The sequence below is a fragment of the Eretmochelys imbricata genome, chromosome 4 (genome assembly GCF_965152235.1).
Source record: "Eretmochelys imbricata isolate rEreImb1 chromosome 4, rEreImb1.hap1, whole genome shotgun sequence".
NCBI lineage: Eukaryota > Metazoa > Chordata > Testudines > Cheloniidae > Eretmochelys > Eretmochelys imbricata.
The window spans coordinates 39,612,364-39,629,392 of NC_135575.1; the positions used below are offsets into that span (position 1 = coordinate 39,612,364).

Genomic DNA, 17,029 nt, shown 5'->3' on the forward strand with positions numbered 1-17,029 from the left:
GAAGGGGCTTGGGTAGGTTTTGGACAATGCAAGAGAGATGCCAAGGAGGCATTACTACCTCCTTCCATCCCTACTTGATCAGGCATTTTCTGACATAGTGCTGGAGGGCAATTGCACTGCACAACACGGCTCATGAAAATTAGGGATCGGTGAACCACTTATGAACTATTAACCATAAGTTTTGCCCATACCTCAAAACAACTCTTTTTTTTAGGTTTAAGAAACTTTAATTTTCTTCGCCAGCATTCATTTTTGTGCCTTTCTGCATCTCCTGGCTTAAGATAGGATAGGGAGAGGATACTATGAAATAAGAAAAAAAATTGTTCTTCTCTTTCTGGGCTAAATGGAACTGTAAGTCTCACAAGCAGGAATGGCCTCATAACACTTTCCACTCCATTTTGGATATCCAAGATATTGAAATACTTTGGATAAGGTTCAGACTACAACCAGATCTTGGAATCTTTCTAAATTTACCCATCCGTATCTAGATATCTGAAAAATGAATCATTTTTGAATCATAAGAACAGATACTCAGTTGGGGTAAATCAATGTTGCTCCACTGATTTTAACAGAGCTACACCAATCTATGTTAGCCTTTTTAGTGGGGTGACAAAAAAGTTTTCTTTCGTAATTTTGAGCTTGCAGTGCATTTTTATATCTGACGTAGAACTGAATAAATCCAAGACTACAGGGTTTAAGATTAATCATAAAAATTCTGACCCAAGCTTATCTACAGCAGAAAAAATTTAGCACTATAATCTTATTGCCTTCTTGTTTATTACATAGACTACTGGAAAATTATATTTGCATAAACATCTCTAAGACCATTTCATACTTCGTTACACACACCTCCTACACACAAAATGTTGTTGTTGTAAAGTATCTCCTTGTACTGCCTGGAAATAATTGAAGCTATTGCTGGAGCAGTAAAACCATAAAATTCCTGCAACTTTTTTTAACTTGTTAAATTCTTTTGTAGGTGAATGTATTGCTCATAAAAGCAATAGACTAACAATACTGGCTAAAACAGTCCAAGAGGGGACCTGTCCAGTCCCCCGTTCTCCCCCAAATGCAGAGCCCAGACAACTTCCTTACTTTCCCTTACTATTTAGCCATGGTCTTCTCAGATCCAACTATTCTGGTGTAGCAGAAATGCCCACTAGGTGGACAACAGTGGTACAATTAGAACTCATTTATACTGAAGCCTAAAAAGGCTTTGAACCCAGAGTGTAAAGACCCACTGTAGTGCATGGTACCCAGAACTTTTTCATGTATATATGATTTTTCACTTTGTGATATTTCATATTTTAATTCTAATGGTGGTGACAGGGTCAGCATTGTAATGATTATTTTGCTGGGACAAAAGCTGAATATAACCTGCAGCTTAGTTAACTCCATCATGAGCAAAGAAACAAGACAACTTGACAATTCATGCACTGACAGTGGTATAAATTATTCCTGAGAGACAGACCTCTATGTGGATAACTTAGGTAACAAAATTAAGTTTGGCATGAGTAGGGACCCAAGAGCAACAGAACTAAAGACACAGTCAAATCTAAATTCCATTTTCAGTCACCAGAGGGAAGAATGTTCTTCAGTTCCACAGCCATTGATCCAATAGGATTCTGCACTGCAATCCATGTTACACAACAGGTCTCTGATCAATTACCTCTAACCAAGTACCCAAGGTGATGCTGGAATAGTACTCAGAGGAGTTAAAAATGAATAAAAGGCTGTGATCCCATTCACTGAATGGGCACAAGACCTGCATTCGATTGCCAGCATGCATAGGAAAATTACTAGCCCGGATACTTTTCCAGGGGTAATCATTTTTTGTCAAGGTCCAAATTTCTTGGTCAAGGAATAGTCAAGGTCCAGACTCCAGAGAAAATAATACAAAAACAATAACAATAATAAGTAAATAAAAATATTTTTATGGCTCGTTGAAAAGCATCTGTTGGTCTGGATTTGGCTGCTCTGCCTACTGACTACCCCTGGTTTAGAAGATAGGCTTTCAAAGCACAGAGTGGTGACTTGATTTACAACTGTCTTTTTTTTTTTTAAAGAGAATATCAGAGATTCAGCAATGCACTGTAGGATACAAAGGGTAAACTGGTGAACTCTATGATCATCTGAAGCTATTATTAAACTTGATCACACTTGTAATAGGGTCCACAGTGGGCTGGATGGAGTAGTGGTTAATACCCAGCCAGCCACGGGGGCAGTGGGAGGGGAACTAGGGCCTGCCGACTCCACCATACTCTGACCCAGGGTCCCAGGAAGGTCAGCAGGGTTTGGCCTCCAAGGGGGGCCCTCTGAGTTACCCTCTCTGGTTTACTTCCTACCTCAGCTTTCCTCCCTCAGCTTCTTGTCCTAGATAAAGAAAAAGAAACCAAGCCATCAGCCACAACTGGGCTCAGCGTATAATCCTGTTCCTTCAGGGAGGCTTCTCCAATCTGTTTGTGAGGAGTCTTTAGGGTAGGTCTGTCCTCTTCCTCAGCTTCCCCCTTCAAAGCTGGGTTGCTGCCTTTTCAACCATGTCTCCAGTTGGAGCATGCTCTTTGGAGGGGTGGTGCTACCTGGGTACAGTACTGTTCTTTAAGCCCTTCCAGCCCAGTGTGAGATTTGTATACCCCGTCATACCCGCCCCCCATCAAATATGAATAAAAATGCTATCTTGGTGTAAATTGGTGCCCCCCTCAAGTAAGTTTTTTGGTTACCCAACAAATGCTTTACTGTTTAATTTGCTAAACAACTTTTCAGTTAGTTTCATTAGTGCAGCAAGCTTTATGATCAACCAAATCTTGGGTAGTAAAGTTGCTAAATAGTAACAAGGTATCAGATTAATTAGAATTTAACTAACTAATTTAGGGGAATGATAAAGGTGAGTATTTACTCTTAGGAATAATACTACTGACATGAGAGGGATTTCACACATAATTAACTGCTCCATAGTGTGAGTAATATTTCACATTATGGCCCTTATAGAGGAGTAAAGGAATCTGCATAAAGACCCCACATCTCACCCAAACTTGAGAAGAACCTGAACTGAAACAACTGCTCTTGTAGTTTTTTCCAACCTAAATGGAAACAGAAAGGACCAAAAGTCCACTGGTAAACCTGTAACAATTTTTCCCTTTCAACCCCTTGTTTCAGACATGCATGCAGGGGTGAAGGACTGGGAAATCTATTCACTTCTCAAAACCACCACCCAGGAAGGAAGTTTGAAAGGGAAAAAACAAATTTATGTCAAGTGCATATGCTAAATATATTTACACATTAGTCCAAAAATATATTGAGTATCTATATTAGCAAAGTGTTCATCTGTTGTAATTTGAAGTGGGGTAAAGATCTGGTAGTGAGGTTCTGCAGGAAATCTTCAAGGATTTTTTTTTAAATTAAATTATCTTTCATTTGGTGCAGTGTGGTCCAAATCAATATATTATTTTTATGAGCTCCAAGGATGAGTCATGTCTGGCAGGGATGATTTAGTAGTATGCAGAGAAAGAGCAAACTCCATTAAAGCAGAGAAATCAGACCAACCTTCCCATCAGTTTGGTGGCAGAATTTTAACCAGGGGTAACCAGAAGTCCCAGACAGCTCCTTCCAGAACTTCACTAGTGTGGAAGATTGCATTGACTACATCCATGGTATACAGTACCTATTCTGCAGATAAAGAGCCTGATGCAAAGCCCATTAAAGTCAATATAAAGATTTGAAGTCAATGGACTTTGGATCAAACCCAGTTAAAGGAACTCTGTTTCAAGAACTGCCAATCTATCACCTTTCACAAGTACTATACTCACCCAAAGGTTCAAAACAATAAAGAGGACTTTGAGAGTGGTTGTGAATGTTCATTTAGAAACAGGAAATAACATAATCCTAATGGTAAGAGAAGGAGCAGTGGTGGTAGCAACAACTGGAAGGCTTGCGCTGGGAGATGGATAAAGCCCTTAGTGACTCTTACTCCAACTCAATTTTATAGATAAAAATTAAGAATAAAGAAAAACTTGCACTGTTCCTGCTAAAAGAGTGAACAATACCATATACTGTGAGACAACTGATTAGCTGTGTCAACAGAACTCAATCAAGGCTGTTCCCTAACCCTGTCCTGAGTATGAGGTTCTATGCAAAAGAAACATGCAATGTAAATCCATCAGTTGTCTTGGTAGCCTGGCAGTGCTCTCAGTACACACACACACCCACCCCCACTCCCACCCAAGTGGAAATAGAATTTTACACAATCTGCATACCCCATAGGGGTCTATTCGTCCCACAGTTGGGATCTCTTCTCCCCTGGATGGGTGGCATAATTCACACTAATGCTAATTGGAGTGAATCACACACATCTAGGAAAGAAAAGACCCTAAAGAGCATAAATTAATGTAAGCAAGTCACATTGGTATGAACAGGAGCTACAGTACATCTGCAAACATCAGTAGAGGACACCTCTATACCTTTGTTTTCATACAGCAAGGATTAAACAGTGCTGTTTATGAAAACAATGAGAAAAACCATTTTGTTGCTACAGTTCTGACGAACACAAGGCTTTCTACAAAACCTGAGATGCTATGATATATGCTATCAATTATATGCGATTGGGATGATACATGTGTTATGATTCAAATTTTATTCCACAAAGATATGATACATACATGGATTATATTAGGTATCCAATTTTGCATCATTTCTACAAACATGCTGTATTTATATAATTATATGCTAAAATGTTTTTCAGTGTCTTTTTCATAATTCCTCTAACAAGCAAACACCAATTTATACTGTACTGCACCTGTTTTTAGGTTGTAGGAACAGCAGAGAATGATACACAAGCAAAAGGAAAGCTCATTAACTAATCTAGGGGTATGAAAGTTTCCCAGACTGAACACTGCACACTTCTATTATACACTAGTGTCAGTTTCAAGTACATATCACATTCAAGTGCATATTTTTATTCAACTGAATTTACAATTGATAAATGGAACAGTATAGTAGACACTGATGCCTGGCATTTTCAGGGAGTTCAGAAGACACAATGGATTTGACAGTGTTAGTTCATAACTGCCAATTCAAAACCTATTTAGAACCACTAAATCTATAAACTTCTTCTTATTCTGGATAAGAAAAGAGCTCTCCATTAGTTCACTTATTAATGTGCTGTTTGTAAAGCAGGACATCAAAACTCTATTTATTAAAAAAGGTTCTAACTCAATATGAAGGTTTTGTTCTGTGCTCTCTCCAAGACATCCTGTAATAAGACTGGCTGTTGCTTTTACTGTTGTCAGTTGCTGCATGTTTTATAGGGCACTACAGTGGCCTGACTTGAATGATGGTGGGGGTTGTGGTATATCTTTCTTCAGCTCCCATGTGATTAAATGATGTTTCTTCCAGTCTGAATAAGGACGATATGGAACATATACATACTTAACGCAGATTTAGGGAAGTGCATGCCAGTATTTCACTGGCAAGGCAAAGTTCAGTAAAATATCAGCTTTTGATGAAGTCATGATAGAAAATAATCAGAGGGAAAAAATCAAACATTAACTGTACAGATATAAACCCATTCTTTTCAAATGTCACCCAATATTATATATTGTACTTTCAAGTTACTGGAACTTACTGTGGTCAAACAAGCTCATATACTAAAGGAAATCAGAAAAAAGCCCCCAAACAAACAAAAAGCCCCACCCCTTTTTTCTTTTGAAAGCCTGTAGCTTTTAACTCTATCCTGATTTCAAATAGTCTGATCAACAAAGATATGTAGTCTAGTTAGAATATATTGGGAGTAGACTGCATGGAAAAATAATGTATCTGCTGTATCACCTTTTTCACCTTTAATTAACAATGAGAAAAATGAATACAGGACATTCCTCAAACAGCAGAAATACAATAAATCACACTATATTCATATCTGACAATTTAATGCATAATATAGCATAATGCCTCATAGAGACTAAGTTATGTAAAAGGTTTTTACCCTGCTACAGGCTCCTATACTGTGGCCCTCACTATGGCATCAGAGTGCCTTTAAAGAAAGGTATTTAGACAAAATTACAAGAAATCACACACACAAACCGTGGTTTGGAACAGACCAGGCATGTGGAAAGGAGAGACGAACCAATAGGCTGAACAAGTTAAACTGATTACCCATTATGTAAAAGTGAAAGGAGAGGAAAAGAGGCTGAGAGTGAAGCGGGGAAAATGGACAGACAGGAGAGCAGGTCTGAGAAGTAGGGTGAAATTAGTTAACAGGGAAATCTGAAAATATTAAGGGCATTTTAAAATTAGTTTTGGAGATATGTTGGAATAGAATTAAGATGACCCAGGAATTGGGTAATAATAAAGCTTTCACTTCCTGGAATGAGACTAGTTTGGCTGTAGAGTGCTGAACTGTCTGAAGTTTAGCAAACAGCAGTTTAGGAAAATCATAGATTTCCTAAGGAAGGAATTGAGTGATGCATGGGTAAAGATTACAGTGAATGCATGGTCTCATGAAGGACAAGTTCTAGCAATGTTCCAGAAGCAGTGATAAGCCAAAGTTACAGATGAGGGAGATGTGGGAAGACAAGATTTTCTGAGTTAGAGAGTCATGGTGGATTCAGAGAGATAGGACTAAGAGTAGGACTTTTTATTCTGACATGTAGGTCACACACACATTGTACATAAAAAGTCTTAATAAAGGTGCCTCACTTCTCTAAATCTGCTCTCTTTGACTCAGACTCCAACTTTGCTCCCAAGGGCCATAGGGTAAAATTTTCACATATGGGCATATAATTTTAGAGTCTTAAATCTATTTTAGACATCTAAATAAAAGTGGTCTGATATTAAAGGCAAGAAATGAAGTTTCTTTAACTGTAACATACCAATTTGAAAAGGAGTACTTGTGGCACCTTAGAGACTAACAAATTTATTTGAGCATAGGCTTTTGTGAGCTACAGCTCACTTCATCGGATGCATTCAGTGGAAAATACAGTGGGGAGATTTATATACACAGAGAACATGAAACAATAGGTGTTACCATACACACTGTAATGAGAGACTGCTGAATTGGAATTAATTTGCAAACTGGATACAATTAACTTAGGCTTGAATAAAGACTGGGATTGGATGGGTCATTACACAAAGTAAAACTATTTCTCCATGTTTATCCCCCCCCTACTGTTCCTCAGACGTTCTTGTCAACTGCTGGAAATGGCCCACCTTGATTATCACTACAAAAGGTTCCCCCCCCACTCTCCTGCTGATAGTAGCTCACCTTACCTGATCACTCTCGTTACAGTGTGTATGGTAACACCCATTGTTTCATGTTCTCTGTGTATATAAATCTCTCCACTGTATTTTCCACTGAATGTATCCGATGAAGTGAGCTGTAGCTCACAAAAGCTTATACTCAAACAAATTTGTTAGTCTCTAAGGTGCCACAAGTACTCCTTTTCTTTTTGCGGATACAGACTAACACGGCTACTACCCTGAAACATAGCAATTTGAGCTATTGATGTGCCACACCTATGAAAATTAGGTATCACACAAGAGGTATCACTTCCTGTGTGGAAGAAGGAATAGTAGATGGGGAAAGAGAAGATAATGATGAAAAGAATGACTAGTATGTAATTTTCACTTGTCCTACATCTTAGTTCTCACATCTTAAAAACAGAACCAATGAGAACAGAGAGTGAGATGGGGCCTGATCCATTGCCCATTGAAGTCAATGGAAAAAATCCCATGAAATTCCACAGGTTTTGGATGTGGCCCAGAGTGAACAGTGAGTTAGAGGAGCTTACTTTAGTGTGCTTCTTGAAGAACCTTCTGGACAAAAGTAGTATCATTATAAAAAGTCAGGTTTCAGAGTAACAGCCGTGTTAGTCTGTATTCGCAAAAAGAAAAGGAGTACTTGTGGCACCTTAGAGACTAACCAGTTTATTTGAGCATGAGCTTTCGTGAGCTACAGCTCACTTCATCAGATACAACATACAATACAACATACAATATCTGATGAAGTGAGCTGTAGCTCACGAAAGCTCATGCTCAAATAAACTGGTTAGTCTCTAAGGTGCCACAAGTACTCCTTTTCTTTTTATAAAAAGTCAGTTCAAGCTGATAATGATGTACAAGATGTACAAGTGGGGATGATCACTTACTTTATGGCTATCCAAACAGATGATTTAGCTCTCAGAACCCATGAAGTTTCTCTGCATCTGACAGAGTGACAATTTACAACCTTAGGCTGTGGATATATGGCCTGATTATAAAAAACAACAGTCCTTAGCCCAAAAGTATTGGTAGTCTTCAAGGCTGCTCTACCATTTTTGCAACCCATGAAACAAAGTTGCTGCATTCTCTGAAAACTCTGGGCATAGGCAAGGGAAAGCATTAGTGCTCCTTTAATATTCAAGTGATGGAGTTCCCACTGCTGAGAGGACACTGATTCTGGCTACAACCATGGGAGAACAATGGGCTGATATATATGGAACTCAGTATTCATCCTTTGGAATGAATTGTGATGGGACCCAAAGCATGTCCTTGCTCAGGAAAGAAATTAAGGGGAGGTGATTTAATAACTAGGTTCAAAGTTTCTCTTATCCAACCCCAGTGAAGCTGATGGGGTTCAAAAGGGTGTAATTCAGAGCAGAAGTTGACTCTAAAGCAGCGGTTTTCTAACTGTGGGTCAGGACCCCAGAGTGGGTCACGACTCCATTTTAATGGAGTCACCAGGGCTGGCGTTAGATTTGCTGTGACCCAGGATTGAAGCCCAAGCCACACCGCCCAGGGCCAAAGCCAAAGCCTGAGGGCTTCAGCTGTGGGTGCCAGAGCTCAGGTTACAGGCCCCCCACCTGAGGCTGAAGCCCTTGGGCTTTGACTTTGGCCCACTTGCATGGGGCGATGGGGCCCAGGCTTTGGGAAGGGCTCCAGTGAGCTCAGGCTTCAGTCCCCCCTCCTGGGGTCATGTAGTAACTTTTGTTGTCAAAAGGGGGTTGCAGTGCAATGAAATTTGAGAAACCCTGCTCTAAAGAACTAAACAGAAAAATACCTCAACTCATGGCAGAGGTTCCTGCCTCCAAAACCTAAAGGAATTTAAAGGATATTCCTCCCAATGCCTGAATTCACACAATTTTGCATCCTTGATTCTTGGTAAGTGGAGCCATATGTATATGATAGTATTGTGTATTAATGAGGGTTTATTAGCAAAGCTTGGGCTGGCTTTATTAGTCAAGAGAGGTGAAGTCAGAAGATAGTTATGCAAGTCATCCCAAATGAGTGACAGTGACACTTTCTACCATATCAAAGTGTATTTTTTACAAACTACATATAAAAAAGTATCAGAAAAATGAAATGTTACTACCTGAGGACGTGTCTACACTACCACGCGGAGTCGAGCTAAGATACGCAATTTCAGCTATGTGAATAGCGTAGCTACAGTCAACGTACTTAGATGTACTTACCGCGGTGACTTCACTGCGGTAAGTCAACAGCTGACGCTCTCCCGTCGACTCCGCCTGCGCATCTCACCCTGGTGGAGTACCGGAGTTGACGGGAGAGGGCTTAGCGGTCGATTTATCGCGTTTATAATAGACTAGTTGTGATAAATCGACTGCTGTTCTATCAATCACTGCCCACCAATCCGGTGAGTAGTGTAGACAAGCCCTGAACAAAATGAAAACTGAAATCTTCTATAATTATAATGTTATTTCCCCCCCCAACATTATCCTGCAGCCCCATTGTGATGGATTAATGACCATACCCACATTCTGTGTCCTCCTCCCACAATGCTCACGCTTCCATTTTTTTCTCTTCATTTCCTTTCTTCTTTCCCCTTCTACATGTGTTCATGCTTAACTCCCCACAAAGAGCAAGTTATATGCTGCGTGGAGTGGGGGTTTCTGTGGGTAGCATCACAGGATTAGGTTGTCTGTTCTTTAGCAGCTTGATCTGAATATCCTATGCATGTGAACCTGTTCCTACAGTTTGCCCTATTAGGGGGATGCAGTGGGAGCAAAGATGAAAGATGTGCAGCTTTCAAGGATCCAAAGGAGTGAGAGTGTGTGTTTGTGTGTGGGGGAAAGCACGGGGGGAGAGGAAGAACAGGAAGGAGAACCAGGATCATGCAGTTTTCTCCATCACCATTGTTTTCCTTTGCCCCTGTTAGTCTATTCAGTGTCCCCTTATTCCCAAAGGCCTAGCACTGGGGTTGGAAAACAGATACTGTTTGGAAATATATGTATACATTTGTCTCTGATTTGTATCACCTGGGATCCACATTACTCCTTACAATACAGTTTTTGCTTATTTCCTTTTAAGTGCTCACCACCTCTGGGCAAAAGTAGTTGATTTATCGGAACTGAATTAACTATATAGATTATTCTGTCCCATTCACCTCCAATACTGATAGCAAAGGTACACAGCAAAGGGTAGCAAACAAGGTACATACGGGATTCAGGAGGATGGTGAGGAAGAGTTCACCTCCTCGGATGCTTTTGTCCAATTCTTGAGGGCCCCCAGGATACTCCTTGTAGAAAATTGTGTGGGTGAAAAGGCCACAGGTCTGTCGAGGAAGTACCTGAGAACAAAGTAAAAAAAAAAAAAAAAAAGATAGTGTCATGACCCTATTTCTGCAAGCTCCACCCCAAAAATTTCTTCCGAGTCTGCATTCTGAAATGCTCACAGATGGATTCTTTTGTTCCAGCAGCTGTCTTATTGTAAATAAGCACGATTATGCAGATGTTGAGATCTCTAGCTGCCAGTTGAAAGGCTGCAGTACATGTGTGTTCCACAGCCTTTGTCCAGGCCATTGCATATGTTTCACATAGTAAGAATTCAGGGTTTGTTCTTAGGGATTTTTAAAAGGAAGAAAAGAGCTTCTATTCTTTTAGCAAGGATAGTTTGTTAAAAGACAAATAGCGCTTCTCAGCCATCTTCACTATCTTAGGCTATTAATCTTCTTGCTGGTAAGATATAGCGCACAATTGGTATTCTAGGTTACAGACCCAAAAAGAACTAGTTTATTCTTTCCTTTGCCCTGAAAATCAAATTAGACCCCACTAGTGAAATATGTACTGAGGCTGATAGGACTGTTGAATGAGTATATCCCGAGGTCAGCTCTACATACAATCATAAATCAGGAGATTGTTTGTTAGGATTCTGAAAACCAGCAGATGGAAAAAAAAAAACCCACCAAAAACCTAAAATTTCCACTACTTAGAGCTATTTCATTAACTCTTTAATCACAAGCACATCAGACCTCTGCAGAAAAGCACTAAGAACTGTGATACTGTTCAGTACTTACACAGACATTACTCAATTTTGACTTAGGTTTTTTGCCAGTTTACCATTTGTGCTCTCTTTTGTATTCTGTCCAAATGAACAAAAAACAAAATAATTTACGGTTTCTATTCAGCAAAGCACTTAAGCATATATTTAATATATTTATTAATATATACGTTTGACAAATATTAGATACATGCTCTTAAATGCATGTCCATGGCTTTTGTTAAAGTCAACAGGAACTTTACCTATGTATACCATGCCAGAACTTGACCCGTCAAGATTTCCATTCTGTGTCCTGTGCAAATTCCAACTTGTGTAATTTACCTTCTATCTACCTAAATTCTCTTTACCGTTTCAATTGAACATGATTCTTCTACATTTTTGCTCTAAACTGTGGTGTAGTGTTGCATCTGGCTGTTCATCAGCTGCTTTGTTCCATTCTAGGAGCAGCTGCATATTAAAGTGATAGGCCAAGTGAGTCCTACATGTTATCTTGGCTTTTAATGCATCTGCTACTGAAAGGAAGATGTAGAAAGCTTTCTCTCTCCTCACCGCAATGCGCAGCCTGTGAAACTTTCACAGGCATAGTTTCAGACCCTGTGCTCTGGGAATTGCATAGGTATATCTAAACACAAAATCTGGCCCAACCAAAGTATCCTGTGGACTGGAGAATCATATTGTACCTTTGTTTCTCTTCCCTTTTGGCGGGTCCCAGACCCTTTATGCATTGTAGTGAGTCAGACCCTTGGATATGGGACTAGGGCATTTTAATGAATTGCAAAGGTATGCAATTATAGTCCAGGATTGGTTATTTACTGGTACATTTTATTTCTGATAATCACATTGGAAAGTGACCAACCCCCCCCACCCAAAAAAAACCAACACCCTCCCCAAAACACCCTCTTTGCTCTTCTTTCTTTTGGAAACTGGCTGCACACTGGTAAAACTGTTTTAGTATCCTTACAAATCCACTATCTTCAAGGATTTCAGTGCCCATTGTAAAGCTTGGTGCATTTGTGAAATAGATGTTTTAGTCATTCTTAAAGAAGTATTGCAATGAAGTAATGGAAATGCCATGTACCATGATGCCATTGTGGATGAAGCCCCGTCTGTACCGTGCAGGTTTTAAATGTGGATACTCTTCTGTGCTTGTGACTTTGATACCCCAGACCTTCTTCCAGGCCTCATAAAGCTGAACATGTACAGGGTAGACCCCGGAGTGGTGCGGAGCCACTGCATAACCCATGTCAGTCGGAATACCATGCTCCTGAAACAAAGCAAAAGAAACAACACATTTAATATACAAGGATAATATGTAATGCCATCAAGTTTATTCTTATTCTACCAACCAGTAGCTTTAAAGAAACTGTTGCTTTTGGGCAATCATGTATGTGCGTGTGTTTTGTATATATAACACTCACACTAAAAATAAGAGACACAAGGTGCAAAATAATTGGTCTATAGTATCGAGGGGAAAATAATCCTGTTGGATAATATTGAGCTACCATTGTTTAGAACAGATTTGACTGCCTGTGTATTATGCGTTATGTGTATTTATAAAATATGCCCTATCTGGTTGGATGTTTTTTTAAAGTAATTTTCAAAGGGCTGGGAAATTATGCTGTTTCATTTAGTTAAATTTCAAATTGTCTTGGATCAACAAACAAAGAGAAACGTGTTGACATGACAATTACCATTTGTTTATATTTTATATTACAAAAAGCAGAGGAATATTTCCATGGCTTTAGGTAGAGTAAATGCTATGTGTTGTATATCAGCATGCACACTGCCCTGTTATCCTTTAGGCTGCTTTGCTTTTGTTGTTAAACTTCTATTCTATTAGAATTGAGGATGACAATATTTTCTTAAAAGGGATAAAATAGTTTCCAGGGGGTGGGTTTATTTGCCCTGATCAATCTGTTGAATTTTACCCCAGGTAGTGCATGGTACTCACTAAATCTTTGGGGGACCCAAAATAAGAATATATTTAAGAAAATGTACTTTTTTACACTGTGTGTGCACCAATATGGAAAAATCAGCTAGAGGGTTTCCATGACCACCATTTAATATGCTATAAAATTTAACTTTTGTAAGTGCTCTCAAATCTGAACAGTTAATTGGATTGCTTTGAAATTGGTGCACATTAGTGATTCAAATTTGCGGTCATTTTGCTGATGGGTTCCCAAATTACAGGCCCCCTCAAAAAACTCCCAAAACCTGGTTTCCTTCTGCTGTCTTGTACTATTAAACTGAAAGGTACTAATGACTGGCTGAACCACAGACCTCTTTGCTGTGAATTCTTCCTTCAATTAACATATCTAAGGATGAGTTGATCACAAATTCTCTGCCCACCCAAGAAAAAAGGAGGTTTGGACTAAGTAACTGGAGGCTGCTACAATTTTGGACTAAGTAACTGCAGTCATGAGTGGCAATTTTTTTTTGCGGGGGAGAGGAAGAAATGTAATCAAATCCTCTGGGGGAAAAAGTAGACATGTGAGACAAAGGTACGTATTAGGAGTGGGAGAACAGGGAAAGAGGGGTTTGGAGATTAATGGGGATGGGTGGCAAGAGAAGTTGGGGAGTCAAGTGTGGGAGGCATAGGACCCCACATCTCTGCCAGTACACCCAACCCACACTCCAACCTTCCTGCACCCCCAGCTCTGCCAGCGCACCCTCTACTGTAACATAGTTGTTTTTCACTCTGGGCTCTGGATATGTGTCTGGTTATAGAAGGAGGGAAATAAAGGCAATATAAATGTTTGTATACCAGGGAGTGAAAACTTCAGGGAGACATGTTCCCTAGTTGTTGTGGGGAGGTCTAGGTACCATTGTGGGGAGGTGGCAAGTTGGAGGGGGGGATGCTTTGAATGGTAAGTGGCATGGCTTGGAGATGCTCCAAAGCAAGGCTGGTGGGACACAGCTTTTGTGCGTCTGGGGGGAGGTTGGCTCAGAATGCTAATTGTGGGACATATGTACAACTGCCTAAATGACTACTGACCCCTAATGACAACAACAAAACTTTTTCCTGTTTTAAGATAAAACCAAAAAAACCTAGGAAATTCAATGGGAAAAACCAAATTTAACCTAGGGTTAAGATTGTTCGATAGTATGTTGTTCTCTTGCAGAACAGTGAGTTGAACAACATTCAAACTAAAAGGACAAAAAAGAAAACAAATAAAAAAGGTTGCCTATGCTACATTCCTTCTGTTTTCCTGGCTGTGATTATGTGATAAGGGGATCTGTGCTTGCACCCTCTGATATATATGAGCAATGGGAAAAGCTCCACATGTACCTTCTGGTTCTAGTATGCATAATTTCAATACAGAATTGTGTACATTATATAATTAGCAGGGCAGGAGTTTTATTACAGAGGGCATTGTCAGTAACAAGCTGGGATATGAGAGGAGTCTAAGAATTTATTTTCCTCATGCACTGTGGTCAGCGTCAGGTGTACTGAATGGTGGAGGCAATTAGTGCTGCTTGGTAGAGGTGTGTTTGTGAGATCTCGGAGTCGGCCCACAACATTTTGGCACCTGAGGCGGGGAGCTCAAATGACGCCCCATGCCCCCTCACTTGGGCCAAACTTTGAAAAGTCTCAATTCTGCCTTCTTCCTGTTCTACTCCTCTCATAGTATGGCTCTGCTACCTACCCCAATAAAGGAGAACTAACAACTTAAAATGCTTTGTTCAAAAATTTTAAGTAACACTTAACTTTCAAACGCCTGAACCGCACATGTAACTTTTCTTATCTGCGTAGTAAACACTGGCATTTTTATCTGTTTGAATAATCAAAGTGGTGCTTTCCGTGCCTTCTTGGTTGCAAAGATTTGAACTGCTCCCTGCTGAACATCCACATTCTGGGCCAGCTCATGCTCTACTGAGATTGTTGCAAGGCTGACCAGCCTCTCCTGTGTCATTGTGGAGCGTAGATGTGTTTTTATTAAGTTCAGCTTGGAGAAGCTGCGTTCACCACTGGCAACTGTTACAGGAAGTGTTAGAAGCATGCACAGAGCAAGAAAAGCATTTGGAAAGAGGGTGGTCACCTTATCTGTGCACATATATTCCAGAACAGCTTTTGGAGTTGATCCTGCTGAAATGTATCTTGAAAGGGCTTTCAGTTCTTCACCTAAATCACTCACATCAATATTGCGCTTGTCATCATGTGTCAACACTGTCTCTAGTGCCCTGCTTTGCTGGTGTAGGTCTTCTTCAGGTATAGTGAGGAGTTTTGGAATATCATACAACACCCCAAATATACTGCTGTGTTCCTTGAGCTACATGAAACATTCTTCAACTGACTGTATTGCACAATCTAGCACCTGGTTAAAGAATTCAACTTTGAATTGTTGTTTGGGGTCTCTTATGGGATTATCCTGTGCCTCGTAAGCAAAATGTCTTCTTCAGTGACTCTTGTTTATTCTTGAATGGGTGGAAAAATAGCTTCAGTGTGAAGTTCCTCTGCCAACTTCTGTGCACTCCTCAGAAAGTTTTGAAATCCCTCATCTGACTGGCAAGACTGTAGGTATGACTTTGCTTTGTCCAGTTGTTCCATTGTTCCAGATATATCAAGGTCAACACCTTGGAGTCTCTTGCTTACAATATTTATTTCAAACAGTATGTCATGCCACAACACTAAGCCACACAGCAATATGAAGTTATGTATGTTTCTGGTGATTCCATTTCCCTCTGCCACTGTTCTCCCACGAACAGTTCCTGTCATAGCATTCAGAGTGGTAGCCGTGTTAGTCTGTATCAGCAAAAAGAACGAGGAGTACTTGTGGCACCTTAGAGACTAACAAATATATTTGGGCATAAGCTTTCGTGGTCTAAAGCTCACTTCATCAGATGCATGCAGTGGAAAATACAGTAGGAAGGTATATATATATATATACAAAGAAAAAATGGGTGTTGCCATACCAACGCTAATGAGACTGATCAATTAAGGTGGGCTATTATCAGCAGGAGAAAAAAACTTCTGCAGTGATAATCAGGATGGCCCATTTCAAACAGTTGCCAAGAAGGTGTGAGTAACTGTAGGGAAAAAAATAGCATGGGGAAATAGTTTTTAGTTTGTGTAATGACCCATCCACTCCCAGTCTTTATTCAAGCCTAATTTAATTGTGTCCAGTTTGCAAATTAATGCCAGTTCTGCAGTTTCTCGTTGGAGCCTGTTTTTGAAGCTTTTCGGTTGCAAAATTGCCACCTTTAAGTCTGTTACTTAAGTGACCAGAGAGGTTGAAGTGTTCTCCGACTGGTTTTTGAATGTTATAATTCTTGACGTCTGATTTGTGTCCATTGATTCTTTTGCGTAGAGACTGTCCGGTTTGACCAATGTACATGGCAGAGGGGCATTACTGGAACATAATGGCATAGATTACATTGGTAGATGTTCAGGTAAACGAGCTTCTGGTGCTGTGGCTGATGTGATTTGGCCCTATGATAGTGTCCCTTGAATAGATATGTGGACACAGTTGGCAAAGGGCTTTGTTGCAATGATAGGTTCCTGGGTTAGTGGTTCTGTTGTGTGGTGTGTGGTTGCTGGTGAGTATTTGCTTCAGATTGGGGGGCTGTCTGTAAGTGAGGGCCTGTCTCCCAAGATCTGTGAGAGTGAGGGATCGTCCTTCAGGATAGGTTGTAGGTCCCTGATGATGCGCTGGAGAGGTTTTAATTGGGGGCTGAAGGTGACAGCTAGTGGCGTTCTGTTACTTTCTTTGTTGGGCCTGTCTCCTGGAGTAGGTGACTTCTGGGTATTCTTCTGGCTCTGTCA

General features: G+C 40.2%; 1 protein-coding gene across 4 annotated transcripts in view; it reads right to left on the reverse strand.

Annotated features, from left to right (window-relative positions):
- Positions 1–17,029, reverse strand: part of LOC144263986 (bifunctional heparan sulfate N-deacetylase/N-sulfotransferase 4-like) — a 246,851-nt gene that overhangs the window by 69,774 nt on the left and 160,048 nt on the right. For all 4 annotated transcript variants that reach the window (XR_013345912.1, XM_077815165.1, XM_077815164.1 and 1 more), the window contains 2 exons: positions 12,344–12,529; positions 10,427–10,555 (listed from right to left, as the gene is read on the reverse strand). Coding sequence is in view for 3 of the 4 variants with exons in the window: in XM_077815165.1 (XP_077671291.1) it covers positions 10,427–10,555; positions 12,344–12,529 (315 nt within the window). In the remaining variant the exon portion in view is untranslated. The remainder of the gene's footprint in view (positions 1–10,426; positions 10,556–12,343; positions 12,530–17,029) is intronic.